The sequence below is a fragment of the Anabrus simplex genome, chromosome 1, assembly GCF_040414725.1.
Source record: "Anabrus simplex isolate iqAnaSimp1 chromosome 1, ASM4041472v1, whole genome shotgun sequence".
NCBI lineage: Eukaryota > Metazoa > Arthropoda > Insecta > Orthoptera > Tettigoniidae > Anabrus > Anabrus simplex.
The window spans coordinates 1,178,559,967-1,178,583,290 of record NC_090265.1 but is presented as its reverse complement, the minus strand read 5'-3'; the positions used below and the strand labels follow the sequence as shown (position 1 = coordinate 1,178,583,290).

Below are 23,324 nucleotides of genomic sequence, written 5' to 3'. Positions count from 1 at the left end.
CATTTCACAACTCTGATATCAATGCCCGTACGCGCTAACTTGTCAATACAACACTATATCCTCTTTTTATTTTATTTTAAGAAAATGGACATGTTTCGCCTCTTCCATTGTGAGACATCTTCAGCCTAAGCTATTATGATAAAAACTCACGATAATCTTAATACTGAAAACAATGACATATATCAAAATATTGAAGAGTCAAGGCGTTGCCTACGTTATAATACAAGGCCTGGAAATAGAGCCCGTAAAACGCTATCGAAGTGGTCACACTGAAGTTCAGTGCCAGGCCGCTAGGGTCGCTTTCTTGCCCCCTGTCTACCAGGTTCGCGCCTTTGAACGTGTTTATTAACTGAGTTGGTTGCGAGTGTATTATGCATTCGTCTGATGTTAAGCATTCGCAGTTCCAGTCACGGTTTATTCACGAGAAATTAAAGGTAATGAAATTTCGTTTCACAAGTTTCCAGTGAATGTTCAAAGTTCGAAATATTATACAGAGGAAGTATTACGCATTAGATACGGCTTCCACCTGATGAAATTAGGTTCCTACGTTTTGATCCGAGTTACGTCATAAGAATCGGGCGATCCCAAAATTTGTCACTGGACTTTTTTGTAAACATAGCTACCGTGACCGGCGATCATTTGAGAGGCCTCTTCAAACTCAGAAATCTTAAATTAGGAAACCAACCAGAAAAATAATTCGCCCAACAAATTTGGAGAAAATGAATTTAGCAAGAGCTAAAAATACCGTACCGTATTTTATTTCCCCCCCGGAACAATCTCTGGTTTGAAAAGTATGGAGGTGGTTTGTCCGGAGAGCATTAAATACAGTTTAAAATAAATCATTTGTTTTATGGAGCATTTTATGAAATTTTTCGATACGCATGACGTCTGCAACACCTCACATGGGACATATTCCAGGAATGAGAACAAACGAGCATCTTTTAGTACTGAAGATGAACGCCTCAGTTGGTTAATTAATGATTTCCTGTCATATATTAAGGAGCCGGCCCCGTGGTGTAGGGTTAGCGTGCCTGCCTCTTACCCGGAGGACCCGTGTTTGATTCCCGGCCAGGACAGGGATTTTTACTTGGACCTGAGGGCTGGTTCGAGGTCCACTCATCCTACGTGATATGAATTGAGGAGCTATCTGACGGTGAGATGGCGGCCCCCGTCTAGAAAGCCCAGGATAACGGCAGAGAGGATTCGTCGTGTTGACCACGCGACACCTCGTAATCTGCAGGCCTTCGGGCTGAGCAGCGGTCGCTTGATAGGCCAAGGCCCTTCAAGGGCTGTAGTACCATGGGGTTTGGTTTTTGGTTTGTCATTATATTAAGAAAATTCAAATGCATTCAGAGAAAATAAAAAAGATGCATGAGGGAAATGTATCAGGCATAGATCTTGACTACCCAGTCCACTGTGGCCTGCGTAAAATACCTCATAAGTATACATTTGCATTATGCATTGACGAGGAACCTAACAAGCGATGACATCGAGCTTTTCTTCAGCTACCTAAGACGCCAAGCTGAATATAATGACATTATGGTTCGTGTGGCAAAAGAAAAAACAGACTGTAAAGGCTGTTTAGAACATATCTGTTCTCCAGCTACTCAAAGTCCATCATTGGGTCTTATTCGTTTTCAAGATCGAGGAGCCCTCAGATACCGCACTTCTGCAGTGAACGACGGAATCTGTCACCTCCGCTACGCAGTACTTGCCCCGAAGAGAGTTACTATGTACGGTTTTTTTCGAAAGACATTTTCAACAGTGAAATTAAGTGTAGAAAGTGTAAACACGATAAACCAGCTGTTTTTCTACAATGAAAATTTCTGAGACCTCTATTAGACAACATTGCTTCGAGCCACTCGAGTAGAAGAGGGAAAGTTTTGAAACTTCAATGACATATCCAAGCCAATGCAGCACCGCTCTATAAATAAAGTACTGTCAATACTCGCAAAAACATTCAGCTCTTTTTATTTAGGATATAATTTACTTATTGACATATACGGCCATGCGAATACAAGGGGGCAAGAACGCGATCCTAGCGACTGAATGGTGAACTAGGATGCTACCCGTTTCCATGAGTTCATTTCAAGGCCTTGTGTTATAGCGTAGGCAACGGTCAAGGTGACTCAATCTGTCACATTTAAACACAGATTTGTAAAAACAGAGTTCGTGTAAGTCTTAAAACCAATTATTTGGATAGTAAAAGTCCTATTGAGTTTTAATGTACAAAATGAATTGAGAAGATGGTCAGAGCGTGCTAAAATCAGAGTTCAAACTTGAAGAACGTCGATGTGATCTCATGTTGGAAGCCTTGAGTACGTCAAAATCTGATCAAACAGGGCTTGTTTGTAGGTGGAATAACTCAGTTGAATTGTAATTCCTGGTCGGACAATTCTTGCAACCATATATTATTTGGAAAATCTAAGAAGAAAAAGAAAGAAAGGAGAAAAAGGTAAGAGACTTGTGCGAATTATTGAAACAAATTGCTTTTACGACGTCTGGGCACTTACTTCTCCGCCCTGTTTGCCTCTCTCCCTTCTCCAAAGAGAATGAGTGAGAGATGACTCTCAACGTTATTTTTCACTTCTGTACGCAACGCCTGCGCAAAGATCGCCAGGAATTGCACAGTAGCGCCTCTAACGTAACAAGGGCTGAACTAAAATTACGGGGTGGGCGATTTAAATCGTTTAGCGCGCGGAGGGTCCCCAGGTTCTCGTCCCCCCTCCACTCCTAAATATTATATTAAATATATTTTTTCGTTTTTTTATTTCTTTTATATTTTTCTTTCATTTCCCTTTCTTTCTTTCTTTCTTTCTTTCTTTCTTTCTGTTACCTTTTTCTGAAATACTGCATTCTGAACAATGATACACCTGGAGGTTGGCCTGTGCTTTATTGTTATTAATAATAATTTTTTTGCTGGAGAAAAGACGCTTACCAGCTTGTGCTGCTTATTATAATTATTTGATTTATGGAGCTATATTTTATTTTTACCAATTCACAAAGTCATGAAGGATAGGAGTGACTGGCCTTGCCTATGTTGCTTTATTTTGTTTCTGCTGAGGAAAAAGGAAGCTAACTCACAAAGGGAGGGAGGAAGTGACCAGAAGGTGAGTGGGATTGGCAATCCTTACCTCAGATTAAGACCTACGACAGAAATAGACACTAACATCCCCTCGTACATCAGTCCTCTTGAACACTACTTAAGCCAACCGTAACAATCAATAGTATCAAGATATGCCACTTATGCAGGAAATAAAATATAAATACAATGTAAGAAAGAAAACCATACACAGGTAACAAAATGATTAAAGGAAACTCATATGATAAGGAGGGAGTTTGTAGGGTTCAAAGGTAAATTGAAATGAAACATGATCTTTTGATTTATGGAGCTATATTGTACCTACTATCCAGTGTTACAGGTATAAAATGGTGTAGAAATTTGTACAATAGTTTTAGTGATCATAGTATATCATAATCTCATGATATTACATTCAGCAGTGTTAAGCATCAATTAATATTCATCAGCCAGAAAACTATTCAATACAAAACAAATACAAAATCATTCATTTATGAAAGAAAGACTGGAACTGACAAGTTACAACATAATACTTTTCTCTCTTATTGCAGTCTAACGTTGCATTGACATGTCAAAAGTTTTCAGCAACACCATTTGTATTTTCCCAAGGAACTTACTATATGATACATCTTTCAGTCTGTCAAATGAGGCACCTAGGGCCACACACTGAGAAATATTGAGATTTGTACTTCTTTTGCATCTACTAGAGGATGGCAAATCTCTGGCAGAGTAGTGTTTGAAGAAACCAAGACATGATAGCACATACTCTGTTCCTACATACAGCACCAAAACACAACATATCATTCAATCAGTCATCTGCATTGAAATGATAAACAATGTCAAGCTACAAAATTATGTGCATCCCTTGTATTCATTGATCTGCACTATTTACAATAGTTAAAAATGTTCTATTTTATGTGACAGTAGGATATATCTAAATTTTTCTGCTACATGGAAAAGGATGGAGTCATGAATATGTTTGTGGGTTTAAAAGACAAGAGAGCGCTTACAGATTCTGTGATTGTTCCCTCTTACAACATGCAGGAGGTACAAATAATGCTTCCTTTCAGTCCATCCGCAGGAGAGGAGTTCCAATAAATTGACAGAAATATGTAGTATCAGGATCTACGTACAATAATATGGCAGCTGATCCAGCACAAAACATTCCCATGCCAAGTCACAACATAGCTCCACCTATTAAGAGCCACGTCCAAGGAATTGTTTGCTAATTTAGTACAGTATTATGAACAATATGCTGCTAACTTCCACAACATTACGGAGTGCAAGGGACTTTGTTGTGACCTAGACAAAATGCCAGTTGAAGACAGTGGAAACTCACTTTAGACAGTGCCAATTGTACCTACTGTATATCGAAGGCAGAAATCTATGTCGGTGGTTGCAGAGTAGGCTGATCTGTGGTCTGACAGCATGCACTCCAACCGGCCAACCAAGCAGAGGAGAGGTGGCCATGGTTCCACCGTGTTTCTACACCTCTGCATTTGAGACACAGAAACGGGCTGTTCCCCTACCACTGGCTGTCCTGAGAATGGTTTTCCTTTCGCCTGCAGTAAGGCGAATGATGGGACAGTTCCTAGTATATGTCATGGCCACCAAACATCTCGCCCTCACCACAAATCTCCTTACTTAAGATGATGATGCTTGTTGATTAAAAGGGTCGAACATCTAGGTCATTATTTTAAGAGAAAGTACAACTAGCCAACCATCCCCTATATATGTTAGTAATCGGAGAGAAGTAATGGAAGGGAGCCGACACTAGGAAAAATGATGGTATCGGCTAAGGAAGACCAGGGCCATGGAGGGCTTGAAAATAAGACTCCCTAGGCCTCCATACATAATACAATCGGGGGCAGAAAAGAACAGGTGGTGATCGAGGTAGATCAGATAGGATAGGTGAAAGTGGCACAAGTAAGCGGAAGCAATGTCAAAATTCAATTAAGGGCTCCGTGGTCGCCTACCCAAGCTCCCAAGTGCAGAGCCCACATGGGATCCCTTTTAGTCGTCTCTTACAACAGGCAGAGGATGCCGTGGCTGTTATTCTAATGCCCCTACCCACAGGGGGACAACTATGATAAGGCTAGTTGCTTTACGTTGCACCGACACAGATAGGTCTTATGGCGACGATGGGACAGGAAAGGCCTAGGAATGGGAAGGAAGCAGCCGTGGCCTTAATTAAGGTATAGCCCCAGCATTTGCCTGGTGTGAAAATGGGAAACCACAGAAAACCATTTTCAGGGCTGCCGACAGTGGGGTTCGAACTCACTATCTCCCGGGTGCGAGCTCACCAACTCGCCCAGTACTATGATAAGGTAAGTTTGTACAAGTGTTACCATCACATCAAATGAATGGGTTACCAACATCACAAAATTCACAAATATTAATTTAGTTACTCGGACATTGCATACATACCAGTACATACTTGTGTATAGGAGGATGTGCATACGAACTGCAAATAAGAGAGGAGAGAGCATAATATATTTCCTGTGTTCTGATGAGAAATTTTGTCCGAAATACAAGATTTTCAGTGAAACCTCCTTTGGTAGAAATGGATGCTTAACCAAAACTATGACTTCTTTACAAAAATCATTCACACAATATCACACGACACTTCCACTTCAGTATTTGATTATTATTATTATCATACAATTATACACAAATGATGAGCTCATATAAAGGAACAGACTATGAGTACAGTAAACCACATGTTTGAAAGGTTCATTGACCAACTCAAACTCAACAGCCATTGGCATAAGAATTAATGTGCCACAAGAAACAATCAGCAGACGTTTACGAGGAATGGGGAATATCAGTAAACTCGGTAAATGGGTCCCACACGATTTGAATGAAGGGTAAATGGAAAATCACAAAGTCACTTGTGAAATGCTGCTTCAACGCCATGAAAGAAAATCATTTCTGTACCGAATTGTGACGGGTGACGAGAAATTGATTTATTTTGAAAACTCCAAGCGGAGAAAATCGTGGCTGTCACCTGACGAAGCCGATCCTTCAACACCAAGAGCAAATCGCTTCGGCAAGAAGACCATGCTTTGTGTCTGGTGGGACCAGAGCGGTATTGTGTAATATGAACTCTTGAAGCCCGACGAAACCGTTAATGCACAACGCTATCGCCAACAAATGATTAAATCACGCATTGATCGAAAGACGACCGGAATGGGCCAGAAGACATGGCAAAGTGATTTTGTTATATGACAATGCGCCGTTTCACACAGAAAAACTAGTGAAAGACACCTTGAAATCGCTTGGATGGGACATCCTTCCGCACCCGCTGTACAGCCCCGACCTGGCGCCATATATCACCTCTTCACATCAATGTAGCACGCGCTCGCAGAGCAGCACTTCAGCAATTTCGAGGAAGTTGGAAAATGGCTCGACGAATGGTTTTCCCGCAAAATACAAGCATTTTCTTTTTATATTTGTCGTGGCATTCATAATTTACCTGAAAGATGGGCGAAGTGTATAGAAGCCGGTGACTAATATTTTGAATAAACAAAAAATGAACTTCTTTTGAAAATTACGTGTTTTCTTTACCACAAAAACCGGCGAAAACTTATTTATAAGTTAGATTGAGTTAGAAACTTTGAATAGGGTGAAATTTGGTTACCGGTACCGTTTTCACAGATTGCTTTATAGGCCTACTTCGGATGCGTATGTGGCAGCTAGGATCATAAAATTTGGCTAGCATATAGCGCGTCAATGTGCGTGCCATATTTGATGATACTATCTTAGTGTGCCAAACTATAAAACTCTCCTGTGGGTGGGGGCGGTAGAATAACACCCACGGTATCCCCTGCCTGTCGTAAGAGGCGACTAAAAGGGACGCCAGGGGCTCTGAACTTTGGAGAGTGGGTTGGCGACCACGTGGCCCTTATCTGAGTCTTGGCATTGCTTCCACTTACTTGTGCCAGGCTCCTCACTTTCATCTATCCTATCCGATCTCCCTTGGTCAACTCTTGTTCTTTTCCAACCCCGACGGTATTACGTACGGAGGCCTAGGGAGTCTTTCATTTTCACGCCCTTCGTGGCCCTTGTCTTTCTTTGGCCGATACCTTCATTTTTCGAAGTGTCGGACCCCTTCCAATGTTTCTCTCTGATTAGTGTTATATAGAGAATGGTTGCCTAGTTGTACTTCCTCTTAAAACAATAATCATGACCACCACCAAACTGTAAAATATACGTGTAAAAAGTACAAAATTAACATAAAATCTAGAAATACAGCTCTAAGTAACGTATAAAGGATCTGGCTAAAAGTTATAATTTTGCCAAATTTAAATTTTCTAGCTCATCTGGAAAATTGTGCCCGCCATCATCATTTGAGGGGGGGGGTAAATTAGGACTTTCAGGAAACTTAATCCCATGAAAACTATACGTCATCACTTTGGAAAAATATACCCCACTGGATGAAAGAAATGCTTACACTTGCATTTTATGCTGAGCCCCGAATTTCAAAACCGAAAGTGGGTTCGATCCTGCCTTAGTGCGATGGTATATGAAGTCGCTCGTGGGAAGTTGGAAATCTGCAAAGCTCGTGTCGGTAGATCTACCTGTACATAACTGAACTCTTGTAGCACAAAATGTCTGGCTTCTCGGTGTCTTCCGAAATCTTGTAGCAACATTATTAAAAGCAGCTTCAGACGCCTTAGATTTTCAGTGACGTTCTCTCTGCGAGATGAACCTGGCTTGCTATCAGTATCGTTCCCCAAATGTCTTCCTAAATCTGAGTACATTCAAACCGGCCTCACGTTCAAAAGCATTCTCAAACGCCCTGGACGTGAACTGCTGTTTCCAGGCTTTGAACGAAGATTATCCACTGGCACCTCGGTTTCAGTTGCCATAGAATGAGGCACCAACTCTCAAAAGTGTCACAACCTACCTACTGACTCTTAATAGGTTCCAGTTATGTATGTTATACAATTTAATCGACGAAACCATAGACTGAGAAGGACAAATGCACGAAATAACTCGTGCATAGTACCACTCAAAGGAATGTCCATGTTTCGGGATTAGTACTCGCATATATAAGGAGAAATTAAGGAAGAAAATAATACAGTTAAGAAAGTCGACATTAGTTGAAGATATGATAACGACTGAGGACAGCTGGGTAGGACAAATACGTAAATGCCATCTGGATGTATTGGAAAAATGAAATGTCCCTCACTAAATTGTGATGATGTTACATATTTAAGAAAGAGGTAACAGAGGAGAAATTTAGCCACATGGATTCTTAGATAATCAGACTTATGGTGTTATTACAGTACTTAAACCTAAAGGGGCACGGCAAAGGAATGAAATTAAAGCAGAAAACGGAAGTAGAAGAGAGGGGTAGTAGATATAACAAATGTCGGAAAATATTTTATGGTGAAATAATGGGCTATACTCCACGGTATTGTTCAAATATTAAGAGCCACGCTCATTACTATTCGATGACGATTGTAACCTCCAACGGTATTCCGCATATATCCCGCAGAATGGCAGCTTGACGTCTCTCCCCCCTTCTACCCAACGAACAACCTTGAGATTAAAGCAATGATGACGAAAATGGCTTCACGTTACTTTCCTGCTAGCAAGCAGCCAGAGACATTGCCATGGTAACCAGTAGAATCGTTGTCGGTCTGCGAGGATGTCCGTCATTCTACGTAGAGCACAAAATATATAAAACAGTAATTTCCTCCTTAATTTGAAGAGTAAGTGAAATTATGTCGATGACAAAAATTAAGGGATGTTTCACATATAGTCTACAGATTTTATATAAAATCAATAGTGTCTGGGAATATCTCAAATAACTCGTTTGATCTCCCTATAAACCCCCAATATTTGCCGTGATTTTTAAATCATATGCATATCAAAACCTGATCCTGGATAAGTATACTCTAAATATGAAGTTTGGTCGAGATCTATCCAGCCGCTTCACCATGATGGTGCAACAGACAGGCAGACAAGAAAGCTAAAATCCACTGATACGGTTTTGAGTTGACCTGAAACGGATAAATATCTGAAAAATTAGCAAAATAAACGGAATTACAGATAGCAGATCCCTTATAATTTTATTCATTAGATGTCTGGGATTTTGACAGCCACCATGATGCCAGTTACTTGATACCCGTTGAGGATTAAGCAGAGTATCACCAGTCAGGCACGGGCTGACTATCGTATCAGATAGCATTGCGAGGCAAAATACATCTCATTTCATTCCTCCTGCCAGGACATGATCCTTGTGGCAGAGGTAGATCCATAAGGATGGGATGTCGATGTGCTGAAACCTTAACTTCCGCATGGACAGCCAAACTTATATTGAGTAGAATAAAAATGTGGTTGTACTGCTATTTTATGAGCTTTTCCTATATTTTTCTTACAAATTGTGTCACCTCGTATCGTGTTAAGCGACACTACTTGAAATTTATCTTTTGTTTCAGAGACAATATACCGCAACAATGATTGTCACTGTGAGCTCGGCTGTATGAACACTCGGTATGACGTGGAACGTCTCCAGGACTCTCTTCAGTGAGTACATCGCTTACTGTCTTTAAAACCTTCCTCACAGATGTATACTCTTACCTCTCTTCCAAGTTTCATTACAAGGTCGTAGAATTTCCATTGCCACTGCATTTAATTTTGTTAAAGTAGCGATGGTTGATAGACGAGTAGCATCGCCTCTGGCTTCTCGGTAAAGCGGCTGTGGTTTGAATCCCCGCCAATGCACATAGTATTTTTGAAATGAATTAACGTCTCTGTAATTCAACATAAAACAGTAAATTCAAGTGCAAGTGGTTGTAATCAATAATATTCCTTGCTCCTATAGTAAAACTACAGGAAAATACACATATCCTTCAAAAAAAATTAATCACAAATATCAGTACTCTATAACAAATATACAAATATTAACCTACCTTTATATTATTATTATTATTATTATTATTATTATTATTATTATTATTATTATTATTATTATTATTATTATTATTATTATTATTAGTATTATTATTATTATCGTCGTCGGCTGTAAGTCGATCCGAGTATATATAATTTCTTCCTGCATAAAGTGAGCGGTTCAACTCTGTTTATGGATGTGTTTGCAATGACTGAAGAGACCAATCTTGGCATAAAACACGCCCACACAAATCACACTGAATGGATGCAGGAGGGCGGGGTTGTAATTGATGGAGTTTTCTTGCTTGTCGCTTGGCCTCTTGATCTCTGCGGCGTTCTCTTTCGAACAAGTTGACAGCGGTGCATGTAGCTTTCTGCCACAGTGAGCGGTCCACAGCACATTCTTCCCATGTCTGGATAGTTATACCAGTTGTCTTCATGATGTGTTTCAGCTCGTCCTTTAAACGCTTAAGAGGGGCTCCACGAAGTCTACTGCTGGAGCAAAGTTTACCATAAAGAATTTGTCGGGGAAGCCTGGTATCACTCATGTGGTGAACATGGCCTAACCATCTCGGTTGATGAGCGATGATTGTTACCTCAGTGCTATTTAATTGCGCTTTTTCGAGAACTGTAGTGTTGGTCACACAATCCTCCCATTTAATATTCATGATGTATCTCCTTTTTTGTAGGTTGAAGTGCTCAAGTGTTTTGATATCACGGCGATAGAGTGCAAGTTTCACAGCCATACAGTACCGTGGAAATGACAACACCTTCGTACACCATGAATTTGGCATGCAGTTTTAAGTCGTTATTCATGAAGACTCTGAGTATTAACCGTCTGAACGCATGAACAGCCCCAATTCTTTTATCAACATCTTGTTCACAGGTACACATTTAGACAAGATGCTTCCAAGATATGAAAAGTGATCAACCTGCTCCAGTGTTGTATCTAAGATGCAAATACTGAAATCAGGAAGAATTAATCCTAGAGCAGGTTGTGCAAGTACCTTCGTTATTTTCGCATTGATGGCAAGATCAACGATGACATGCAGTTTTAAAGCAGTTGACTGACTGTTGTAGTTCTGCAGGTGTTAGAGCAGAAGATGCTGTGTCATCGGCACACTGCAGTACTGTCACCCAGGTAACCTGAGTACGTTTTTGTGAGCGAAGTCTTGCCAGATTGAAAAGGCCTCCATCAAACCGAAATTTAATCTCCATGCCTAAGTTGTTTGCAGATGATTCATGCAGCATGGCAGCCATGCACAGTACAAAGAATGTAGGAGCAAGCACACAGCCTTGTTTCAATCCATGAGTAATTGGGAACGAATCTGATACTGAGTTACCATGAAGAACCTGTCCAGACATGCCATCACGAGGAGCTTGAACCATTTCCACATAACGTTCAGGACATCCAAAATGTCTCAATACTTTCCACATAGCAGATCTTGGTACTGAATGAAAGGCTTCTTTCTGATCATAGAAACGTAAATACAGAGGCTGCTGTTGCTCTCTACATTTTCCTGGAGTTGTCTAGCACAGAACATCAAACCTGTTGTGCTTCTGGAGTTTCGGAAACCACATTGAGACTCAAGCAAAATACTTCCTGAGATATCTTGTAACCGGTTTAATAGAAATCTTGCGAGAATTTTACCTGCAGTTGACAAAAGCGATATACTACGGTAGTTCCCACATACACTACGATCGCCTTTCTTGAAGATAGTGATGATGGTAGCATTCTTCAAGTCGACAAGTGCTTCTCGAGTTTCTAGAGTTTCGCAAATCAAGAGGATGAGTGTGAAAAGTCTAGTCTTCAAGGGTATACCTCCATTTTGTGTCATTTCTAGAGGGATGTTATCAGGACCAGGGGCTTTTCTTGGTTTTAGCTGATTGAGTGCTTTGGTGAAATCTTTGTATGTAGGTGGGACATCCATCCATGGTTGTTGGGGCTTCTGAGGGACATTACGAAGAAAGTCCTCAGCGACATTGAAGGCACGATTTAGAAGCGCAGAGAAATGTTCCTTCCAACGCTCTAAAATTCTCCATTATTAGTTAAAATGATGGAGTTGTCAGCAGTCTTCAATGACCCCGATGAAGATCGAATTGGACCATATATCTCCTTTATGCCAGCATAGAAGTTTTGCAGGTCATGGACATCAGATAGTCTTTGCAGTTCTTCAGCATTTTGGTGCCACCAGTTATTCTTGATTTTCCTAATTTATGGCTGACATTTTCCTTTAAGTTCCAAGAAATGTAATTTCTTCACATTAGAAGATGGATCTTGAAGATAGGATAGATGGGCTTCCCGTTTGGCATTGATCAGACATTTAATTTATTCATTATTTTCATCAAATCAGTCTTGTCGTTTTTTCCTCTCAAAAGCAATTGTTTCCTCAGCTGATTCAGTGATGACCTTCTGAAGTGTGGCCCACTCATTTTTACTATCACTGCTGACTGGATACTAGCCAGTTTGTTTGAGATTGCATTTCAATGGATTCAATTTGAAGTTTAGAAGTATCGAATTTCTTCCTGGGCAGGTTGTGGATGTATATTTTTGGTTTGCTACAGATTGAGATTCTCAACCGGAAAAAAGGAGCTTATGATCTGTCCAGCAGTCATCGACGTTTCTTGCTGTCCTTGTAACAAGGACATATTTTTTATCACATTGCCTTGTGATGACATAGTCAAGGATGTGCCAGTGCTTTCAGCGAGGATGCATCCACGTGGTCTTGTAGCGATTAGGCAGGCGGAACTGGGTATTAGTTATAAAGAGTTCATGTTCAGCAAATAAACCATGGAGGAGCAGACTATTGGCATTACAGTTGCCAAGTCCATGTTTTTCGATCACATTGCTCCATAATTGGTGATCTTTACCAACTTTGGCGTTGAAATCGCCAAGTAGTAAGAGCTTGTCTCTAGGTGGTTCCTTGGTGATATTAGTGCTCAGCAGGTTGTAGAACTGGTCTTTAGCTTCTGCATCAGCATCCAAGGTGGGAGCATATGCGCAGATGAGGGTCGTAGATTTAGCTCGAGAGAGTGGTATTCGGAGAGATAATTATTTCGCTGACAGCGGTTGCAGTTAGCTGATAATCAATCACCAAAGTGGTCTTACAGCGAATCCAACACCATGAATGCGGTGTTCCCTCTCATATTTTCCCTTCCAGAAGATTGTGTAACCTGAGCTGAACTCTGTAAGTTTACCTTCGCTGGACAGTCTGGTTTCACTTAAGGCAGAAATATCAGTGTTCGTTCGTCCAAGCTCATGGGTGACAAGCGCTATTCTTCTCTCAGGTCTGTTATTGTCTTTCAAATCAAGTAGGGATCGAACATACCAGGTTCCTATCAGTGTGGACAGCGATGATCCTAAATAGGCGTGCCCAAACACATATACAGTACCAAATTCCTGAGTAGTCACGGCGTCTCAGAAAGATGACCATCGCACATCTGCTGCCAACGTGCATTTTCGAACTAGAGGCTTCCATATGCAACGCGAAAACCTGCCTCCACCATCCTTATCCCATCGCCGTTGGACTTGAGTTGAAGGGCGTGACAGCAGGAGAAGGTGCCGCAAGCGGTATTTTGTTTAAGGTGGATCGAAGCTTGCAAGGAAGTAACCCACACACTATGATCTCAGAACTATACGCTGCGGCACAAATGAAATACGACGTGCAGGTTCTAGTACTATGACTGCAACGGACTTCCAAGACTCGAAATACCATTGAGTTGCGCCTTCAGACTCAGTCCGTCTGGCATGAGCTTATCTGTCTCCACAGCCGCTGAGACACACAAAAGGAGGTTCCTCCGTTCGTTCTGCCGTTGGGCCAAAAACAAAGATGATGGGTTTCAGTGTCATTCCCTACACTGAGGGGACCATCACCCAACCCAAAGGGGCTTTGGCCCCTATGGAGGGTCGAGTTATTTACCTCCGCTCGATACTCGGCGTTAACAGTTTTTATAGCTGTTTGCAAAACCAGCTAACCCTCCTCCTTTCTAATTCCGGACTTGACATCGGACAATGGTGGAGTTATTATTATTATTATTATTATTATTATTATTATTATTATTATTATTATTATTATTATATTCACTTAACGTGAATGCCTCATTCTCATGTTTTCTTTACGTTATCAGAGAATTCTCAGATGCTCTTTTGTTGTTCACAGAGAGTTCGTCGTCCTGGAACTAGGCTTTGTCTCGTGGCCCATGTACCGGTATAAAAGAGAGGTTCTATTCGGATGGGTCGATCTTCTAGGTGAGATATGCATTAAAACCATCTTATTAACTTTTACTGTTATTAGGACAATTTCATCCACGAACTCATAATTACAAGCCTGACTATATAATATCACGGTAAGATGGCTGGAAGAGGATACTGTAAATGTTTTGATCGTTGATCTTTGATTTGTATGAAAGGAACAGTTTGTTTGTTTGAGTTGTTGGTACTATTTTGAATAATCCCTCATGGCGAATATAATTATTATTATGTATACTGAATATTTTCCACAAAATATCATCGGAAATGTTTGAAGGTAAAATCGCAATTGGAATACTACTTAACCTTTAAAGGCTAATACATTTGACAAAATCACCCCAACAGAATAAAGTCCAAGGAGAGTCTTTGTTCCGACCAAGGTACGTAGAATACAAGGTATAGATCACGGGAGAGCTGTGACGTCACGCAGAACCCTCGCGTTGAAGCTGTCCTGGATGAGGTAGAGGTAGTTCCAGTAAGAATCGCTGTGCACACAGAAGCTAGGAGCTAATAGTACACGATAGTAAATATCTGCGGTGTATAAGAAACCGCGTGTGTTTATTTTATGTGACAAAACGTAAAAGGCAGTAATAGTGTACACTTTTCAGTATGGTTTGTTGTGCCATTGCAAGCTACACAAATCATAGCAGGCACACGAAGGAACGAAACATACGCCTTCATGTATTCCCTAAAGACACTGACCTAAATGAATCGTGAAAGTAAGGAGTAATCAAGACATTATTGAAAGCTATTTCTCAGCTTCGAGGGTTCGGAAGGGTTTATGACCATCCTCTTCTGACAGCTGTGACGCAGAGGGTGAAATCATCGCTTCTCAGCCTCAGTGCTTCCGAGGTGATAAATTCCAACTGTTCTCTGGAAGATTACGAGACATTACACCAAAACGTTATATGCTACTGAAATGAAATGTCGTATGGCTTTTAGTGCCGGGATATCCCTGGACGGGTTCGGCTCGCCAGGTGCAGGTCTTTCTATTTGGCGTCTGTAGGTGACCTGCGCGTCGTGATGAGGATGAAATGATGATGAAGACAACACAACATCCAGCCCCGTGCCATTGGAATTAGCCAATTAAGGTTAAAATCCCCGACCCGGCCGGGAATCGAACCCGGGACCCTCTGAACCGAAGGCCAGTGCGCTGACCGTTCAATATCCTACTGATGAAGTCGATCAAACTCGGATATCGTGTGCCAGTCTAAGGCCAACGTTCGGCCCACAACATCCTATTCTTTACCTGAAGATGAGCATGGGTTCGTTAAAGTGCTTGAAGAGCTAGTAGAACAGCTCGAGGTCAGTCGCGAAACCAAGGATCGTGATGAACTCCTTGAAGACTGCTTCTAGGGTAAAGAAGAAGAAGCTCGATCAAGAAAGCGATTTTGGAGAGAAAACAGGTCAACCTACAAGGGTGGAAATTAGTTTCCAAAGACGTCTGAAGATAGTTTGATGCAGCCTACAGAGAGATGGTACACCACGGTAGTGCAGATAGAAAAAGAGTTCAAATTTTACCACGAGTAAGAACTGGAAGAGGGTTCTAACATCATCACAAATCTTACGGATATCCTGAAGAAGAAATTCCCCGAAATTTATGCATTTACAATTTGATTCGTGAGAAGCCATTCTTTTATTCCAATGAACGCTTTAAACAAAAGTAGGACATTCAGGAGATCGGGTTCAGGTAATACAATATCGATAAAGAAAGAAGAAAAGTAAAGAAATTTTACTGATGGTGTAGAAAAGTGTGTTTGATAATACTTTTCTTAATATCAGCATTATTCTTTGTGTATAACGCACCTGTTAATTGTTTTATGAAAGGCAGTTTATTATGTTGTATATGAAACAAGTACTAAGAATATTCATATACAGGCTCATTAATTTATATTGCCTATCTAATGTTGACGTGGAATTTATCAGTTCCTGGCCTTGGAGGAGAACATTTATTGTACTGTTTGTGTTATGAACAGTTATAGTTTCCTAACATTTGCTGTTTGTGTCCTTGACAGTTTATATAGTTTCCTAATATTGTTAGTAACAATATACACACTTCTCGCAGTCATCAAGCTTTAATGTTCGAGTCTGTAAGAATTAGAGCCCCCTTGTTATTGTTATCATATATGTTGAGAACATGAACATATGGAATGGCCATTCCACTGCGATAACAGTCTTAGCATTATTACAACCTTTTATACAGATCAAAATACTTCAGAAAAGTTGCTTGATTCACACTGTATTTGATCTCTAATGTAATAGCGAAATGCCTTTTCTGAGGTAATGTTAAAATATCAATGAAGTTCTCTTATTTCTATAACTAGTGGCTAAAAACAGAATAATTCACAACTGTGTATTACCTCATACAGACGACAAGGCGCTGAGGGTTCTCGATGACGTCACCGACAGCCAAGCGTGGTGGGGAGACCTGCGCGTGATCCCTACATCTTACTCTAACGACCTTGTGCTCTGACGTGTCATTTCGTAATCTGCCTTTCATCTGAGCCACGGTAGCATTGTTGGCCAGTGGCATCAGAGCTTTTATGCCTTGAGATACTTATTTATTCTGACACGTTGAGTGATAACTTGAGACGAGAATTATAGGCACTAAAAATAGTTAAAATAGGCAAGCATGTAGACTCTTAAATTAGTCAAAATAGGCATTTAAATAGGCACTAACCAGTGGCGGCTGGTGCAGAAAATCAGTTGTGTGCTGTAACCCATCCCCACTCCAAAAATAAAAATATTTAGAAACATACCGGTACGTGGTTTTCAAGAGGCTCTCCACTGAGTTTTCCACACTGAACACACACGCAAACAACCCCAACATATATACACATTTCTCATAAAATAACTATAAAACTATGTAATTAAACACGCAATAACACCTGCAATAGCAAAATATTCACGAACTCAAACACTTGGTGTGAGCGCGCAAAACAGAACTTCCCAATGTTACCAACATCATTGAAATAAACCAGCAACGGCGTAATGCAAAATTACATGTCATGTTTTTATAGCGTCAATATAAACTAGACATTTTAATTAAAGAAAATCACAATATCATGTCCTTATTTTGACAACATAAAACGTACAATTTTTATAGTTCATCGATTTACAAATGTGGCTACGGAATAGGCAATTTGGGAGTATTCTATCCTCTTTGGTATTAAAAGACTTGGCGGGAACAGCTGTACAGTATTTTGTTTTCCCGTTTGCTTTGAGCGATCCCCTCTTAAATGCTACCGCTGAGTCAAGAGGGTGCCCCCTGCCACCCTGCCACTTACATATCGGTCGTAATGCAAGTGCTGCCTCTCTGTGGTCGAACGAAGAATCGCTGTGAAGTGATGTCTTGGCTGTTGTTTCCACAGCCTATCGGAACACATTCTCTTTGTATCGGAAACGTTGGGCACACATGCGCAAAAGGCAGAGTTCCTGGTTTCCGGCTAAAAGCTTAGAAATTCTCGCTGAGCTGTGGTCGCACAGCACCCGGCGTGGAGCGCACCAGTAGTTAACTGGTTGTGAGGGGAGTTGAATAATTTTCTATTATTTGGCTGACGTCTTTTTAATGCACCGCATTTGATTGTAGATAATATTTATAAACTAATTTATTTTTCCGATAGGCAGTGTGCTGCAGCACTTCAGCACATAAGATACGGCCGCCCCTGCTCCTATCTTTCTTTTCTCCAACGTTCTTCATGTTAACAACATCACTAAGTATAGAGGTGAATTCAATTATATTTTCTTTCTGAAACTTGAATTAATTATTCTATTTCCAACACAAGATATACAAGGCACAAATGATACATATAAATAAACACCAGTAAAAAAAAAAAACTAGACTCTCAAGACAGTCTTACTAGCTTGTTGAAAGTAAATTATTGTTCCAGAAGTAACTCAAATAAAATTAAAATAACCTACAACAAAGTTGATAAAAACTCATATGAAATAAACTACAAAGAATCACACCAATTAATGGTAACTATGCGCCTGTCAGGCTCACTACATTACGTAAGAGGGATTATTACTCACCAAACATGGCCAGGAACACGGCTGGGACTTGACTGACACACGTAGAGGATGCTGTTTGAAGCATAGCTGGATGGTAGGGATGCCCTGTGAAGGTCACTCGCTTTGGCGGGCATTTACATTTGTGTGTACGTCTATGAGGCGTATTGTTACCATTCTAGGGTTAAAGTAGAAACAAGGGAATTAGAAATGTACATGGAATTATGTCCTCAAGGATTTTCAGTTATAATTTGGCAGTATCGTGTCGAGTTCACCGGGTGAAAAGTATAATAAAAAGGACGTGAAACGATACCGGAGTACCATAGAGGAGAGATCCGTCCTTTATGCTTGCCAAGGACCCACCAAGCTGGCCCTAGCAGTATTCTTACTTACATAGAAGAATGACAACGGAGGCACTATAAATTTCAGATTTGTGAACATTTTATTTGTTTCTATTCGCCGGTATTGGTCAGCCGGGTCAGCTGCCATGAAGACTTTTCTGTTGCCTGCAGTAGATCCTGCATCATGTGTGCCCACATGAAAATTAAAAACCGCGTAATTTGAAATTGTCGTGACATGTGCCCATAACCTTAATTTTGTCACAATTTAACAAGACTCTAGACGGGATGCTAGAGGCTTGTTAACCTGGGAGCTTATGCCCCTCAGACACTCTGCTTCCTCCCCCCCCCCCCCTCAAGCACAACGGTTACTGACCGAACCTTACCAATCCAGATCAATTTTCGCTGGCTTGGTCTTGTAAATATAGTCTTGGCAACCTTGTAAAACACGCTGTGGCATCGTCCTAGCCGGGCTACATTGGACCTGCAACCTGTGTTTCGCGAAGGCTTAGCGGGAGTGTAATAGAATTCACGATTTTTAAAGGGAGCTTTAAAAGTTGCATTTCAGTTGTATATCTCTATTTTCACAAGAAATGAATCACAGTTCAAAATACCGATTTAATTTTCATCCATTCTGTGACAAGACACCACCGGCGTTCTAACTCCTCGTTCAGTAATTTAATAATGATTTACCTTTTAGCAATATAAATTATTGAAGGTTCACGACTAATACAGCATTGCAACAAAACAACTTGCCACAATACATAAATTAATAGGCCTGTATATGCTACAATTAAGTGCGATCATAGTTCTCAATCACAAAATGGATGACGGGAACAAAGGAACTTACCTCCTTACAGCAAGCTTGACAGACTACCCTGGCATCCGTAGTGAAATTGGGATCGCTTGTGATCCACTGCTTCAGCTAGTAGGGCTTCGATGATTTTTCTTTGGGCACTGCCGCAACCACACTTCTTCTTCTTCTTCTTCTTCTTCTTCTTCTTCTTCCACTTCACAATAAATCACTACAAGTTCTGAACTTAAAGCGTACCCGTACAACAGTTCGTATCGAAAGGGAGGTACTGGGCACATGGGTTGTGCAACATAGTTCGACGTTGACTGGTTCTCGCATATATGCCTTAGGAGGTTGGAGGGGTTGTAGGGTTCGAGGTCAAATTGTTCCTTGTTTCTCGTGATGGATATTTCCCTAGAACTATTTCCGGTGATTTCTAAAAATTCCCATTTTTGTTCGTGGGGTAAACATATATTGAGAAAAGAAGATAATTCTGTCGAACACACTACCTGCAATATAATGCACTGGAAGAAAATTGTCTTTTAAAAAATACGGTCAAAAGGCATCAAATAGGCAATTATACTCCAAATAGGCACAAACCCCTGAAATAGGCATTTATAGGCACAATAAAACCAACGAAATATAGCTAAAAAAATAAAACGGATTTATATCTCAAAAGCCTACTCTGAACACAGGAATAAAATAAGAAAATAGGCAAATTCCCGTCTCTAGTGATAACTGATCAATTGTTGTATAGTTTTAACAAATATAACCATGCCATCTCACCCTAAAATAAACTAAGTGCTCATTAGATAATACTTTTAAATGATAGATTGGAATGCAAGAAACATTGCAAAACGAAACATAATACTCTAAACTCAAGTTATGCTGAGCACGATGCTGGAAAGGACTAAAATAGTATTTTTTGAGGGACAGTTTTTGTCAATAGTCGAAGAAATATGTGATGTCGAATGCAAACGGGTGTCTAGTAGAAGACTACATCATCAAATTGGTTTGGACGATAGATTGGTGGAAATACTAGACATCTAGACAAACATTTTTCAAGAAGACATTCTGCCATACGTTCTGCGCGCCGTTTTCCGAGAAAAACCACTTAGTAAAACTCGTGATGTGTAAGGGAAAATACGAATATTGGGAGCAATAGCTTTACATCCTCACCAACTCGACACACCGTGCAAACATTAGCGAGTGAATCTATATTAAATGATCGCAGCTCAGGAGACGTAACGAGTAAAAATCTACAAAAAGCGTTTCAAAATTCCCTAGGCGACTAGTTCCAGAAGTGCACTGTAACATGATATGAAAACTATTCTCCTGTGAAATTGTGAACAGAAGAAATAATAGTGATCTTGCGTAAAAGAACCTGCCTTAGTTCGACGAAATAATTTTGAAAATTTCAAATGTTTTGTTTACTTCAAATTGGCTCCAATTGACCGTCCATTTGATACTGAATTCGGTCCAAGACGTTTTTAGCCAACACCATTCAGATATGATTAATAGAAAACGCAGCATCTTAGGCTTTCACAGCCGGAAACTCGACGAATGTAGGAGTTATTTTCCAGGCTTGCAGATGGTAGTGGACTTGAGTTTCTAGCTCCCAAACTTTATGCGAAAACTGTCCCCAACCTTTCCAAGGATCGTCCCTCTCTGAAGGTCAGTAGTAAACTCCCTCAGCCACCATTTACGAAATTGCACCGGCCAGAATATGACCTGCACCCAATAAAGGTGGGTTAATTCAGAATGACCTAGGTCGCTTGTAACGGAGGTCATCATTTTCCTAATTTGCTAAATTATTGTACCTTCTCCTGTCCTCATATTTTTGCCTAGCTCATCAGAGAAGCTATGTAGAGCGTTCGGGTGAAGTAAATGGGTCGCAAAGTCTATCTAAAATTAACTCAAATCAATAGGAAAGGTTCTAGAATACATATTTCGTAAATGAGAAGTCGTGGGAATAATGGGTGGAACAATGCATTAACAAAATAAAATGATAACAATTATAATTTCCCAAAATAAAATATCATTTTACAAACGTTTACAGAGAATTCGTCGTCACAAAATGTTAATCGAAACACATGCCTTGAACTCAAATTGCAAACATTGTGTGTGGGAATTTTTGTTTTTACGAAGGGATCATTTAAGTTAAAATTCGGGTAGCATGATGCCTCGATCTTAATCATCTATTTGCTTGATATATAATTATAGAATCGCACATCTCGGCCTGGTTAAACAAATCCGATCTAGTCGGTAAACAAATAATAAAACGCTGACTTGGGACTGAACCATATACCCCAAAGGAACACTGAATTTACCATCAAGGGATCCACCCGGATAAACTGAAGAGGAATGGAATCTCACAACCAAAAATTCATTTATGCAACGTTGCACACAATAACAACGGACAATAAATACACAGGACAAACACACAAGGTAAAATAAAACATATCCTGAAAAAGAAAATCAAACATATACATTTGATGTTGTCGTCTGAGGTCCATGGTCTCAAACCCCAAAACCTCTGTAGCTCTAGATGTCACTAGCTGGGTTCCGCACGCAGTGCAGGTATTTGCTGGCTAAAATTTAGCAAGACCAGCTGAACTGTAGAGAGAAAGTAACCAGCGGAGGTATCTTAAAATGCTAACAGACCACCCTTGGCCCGGTCAGAAATAACGGAATCGTGTGCACGCACCAATTCATTCACAGCGGCTCATGCAGCTGACATAGAAGGTCTCTCTCTACCTGCTTCCCTTAACAGACATTTCTATATTTGGCTTACGGAACGAAATTCAACTACCATCACACTGAGAAAGAAAGCGAAACACTAAGCCCTCTTTGTATTCCATTCTGACACACAAACAAAACTGTGTCAACATAATATGCCGCATTCAGGGCTCACATTAACCTTTACTTAACACATACACAGCATCTCTCTTGAGGATAGCCTACTCATTAGGACTCCTCGTGCCTCGCATCTAGAATACACAAGTTCGAAACTTAGCTCTCTCTTGGCCTGTTATCTATGCCTCGTTGCGACTAATTCCACTAATATCTCATGGCAGCAATACACACACATACCCTCTATGGGTTCTAATCTCACCCTCGGCTACGGGTCAGTGTGTTGCAATGCTCCACCGTCCTGTATCTCTTCAATCCTGATTTGCCCTGGTTGATAATACACACTCGCTAATTTACAACAGTGAAAATATCTTCCTGGTCTCGCTGCAAGCTAAAAAACATTCCCACCGGGCGAGTTGGCCGGGCGAGTTGGCCGTGCGCGTAGAGGCGCGCGGCTGTGAGCTTGCATCCGGGAGATAGTAGGTTCGAATCCCACTATCGGCAGCCCTGAAAATGGTTTTCCGTGGTTTCCCATCTTCACACCAGGCAAATGCTGGGGCTGTACCTTAATTAAGGCCACGGCCGCTTCCTTCCAATTCCTAGGCCTTTCCTATCCCATCGTCGCCATAAGACCTATCTGTGTCGGTGCGACGTAAAGCCCCTAGCAAAAAAACATTCTCAATGCAAATCATGCACATCCTAACGGTATTAACTAGCTGGTATTCGATACCGGGCTCCCCGTTCGAAACTCTAGAGGTGAGCTGACCTCCAAATCTATCCGCAGAGGAAGACGTCAATAGAACCCTTAAGAAATCTAGATACAAAACTCGTAACAATTAGACAACTATCATTACCAGCAAACCATCTTAAGCAAAGCTAATAAAACACCTGGCTGGCGCGTGCCGTCAGCCCCAAGTTAAATTAATTTATCTACACTTGAAATAAACATTCTTAAGGCATTGAAAATTATATAATTAAATGTGCACATTATTGAAAAGGCTCTGAGTCGAATCTATAACTATAAGTCACGCTTAAATTGCAGTTTAACTCATCTGATATCCTCCACAATTGCCTCAGCATACCATCTGGGGCTACGTTGTG

The 23,324-nt window shown here is 40.6% G+C and overlaps 1 protein-coding gene across 1 annotated transcript in view; it reads left to right on the top strand.

Annotated features, from left to right (window-relative positions):
* LOC136877306 (sodium channel protein Nach) overlaps positions 1-23,324 on the top strand; it is a 111,448-nt gene that overhangs the window by 83,543 nt on the left and 4,581 nt on the right. The window contains exons 9-10 of the mRNA XM_068225568.1: positions 9,529-9,616; positions 14,143-14,231. Coding sequence (XP_068081669.1) covers positions 9,529-9,616; positions 14,143-14,231 — 177 coding nt within the window. The remainder of the gene's footprint in view (positions 1-9,528; positions 9,617-14,142; positions 14,232-23,324) is intronic.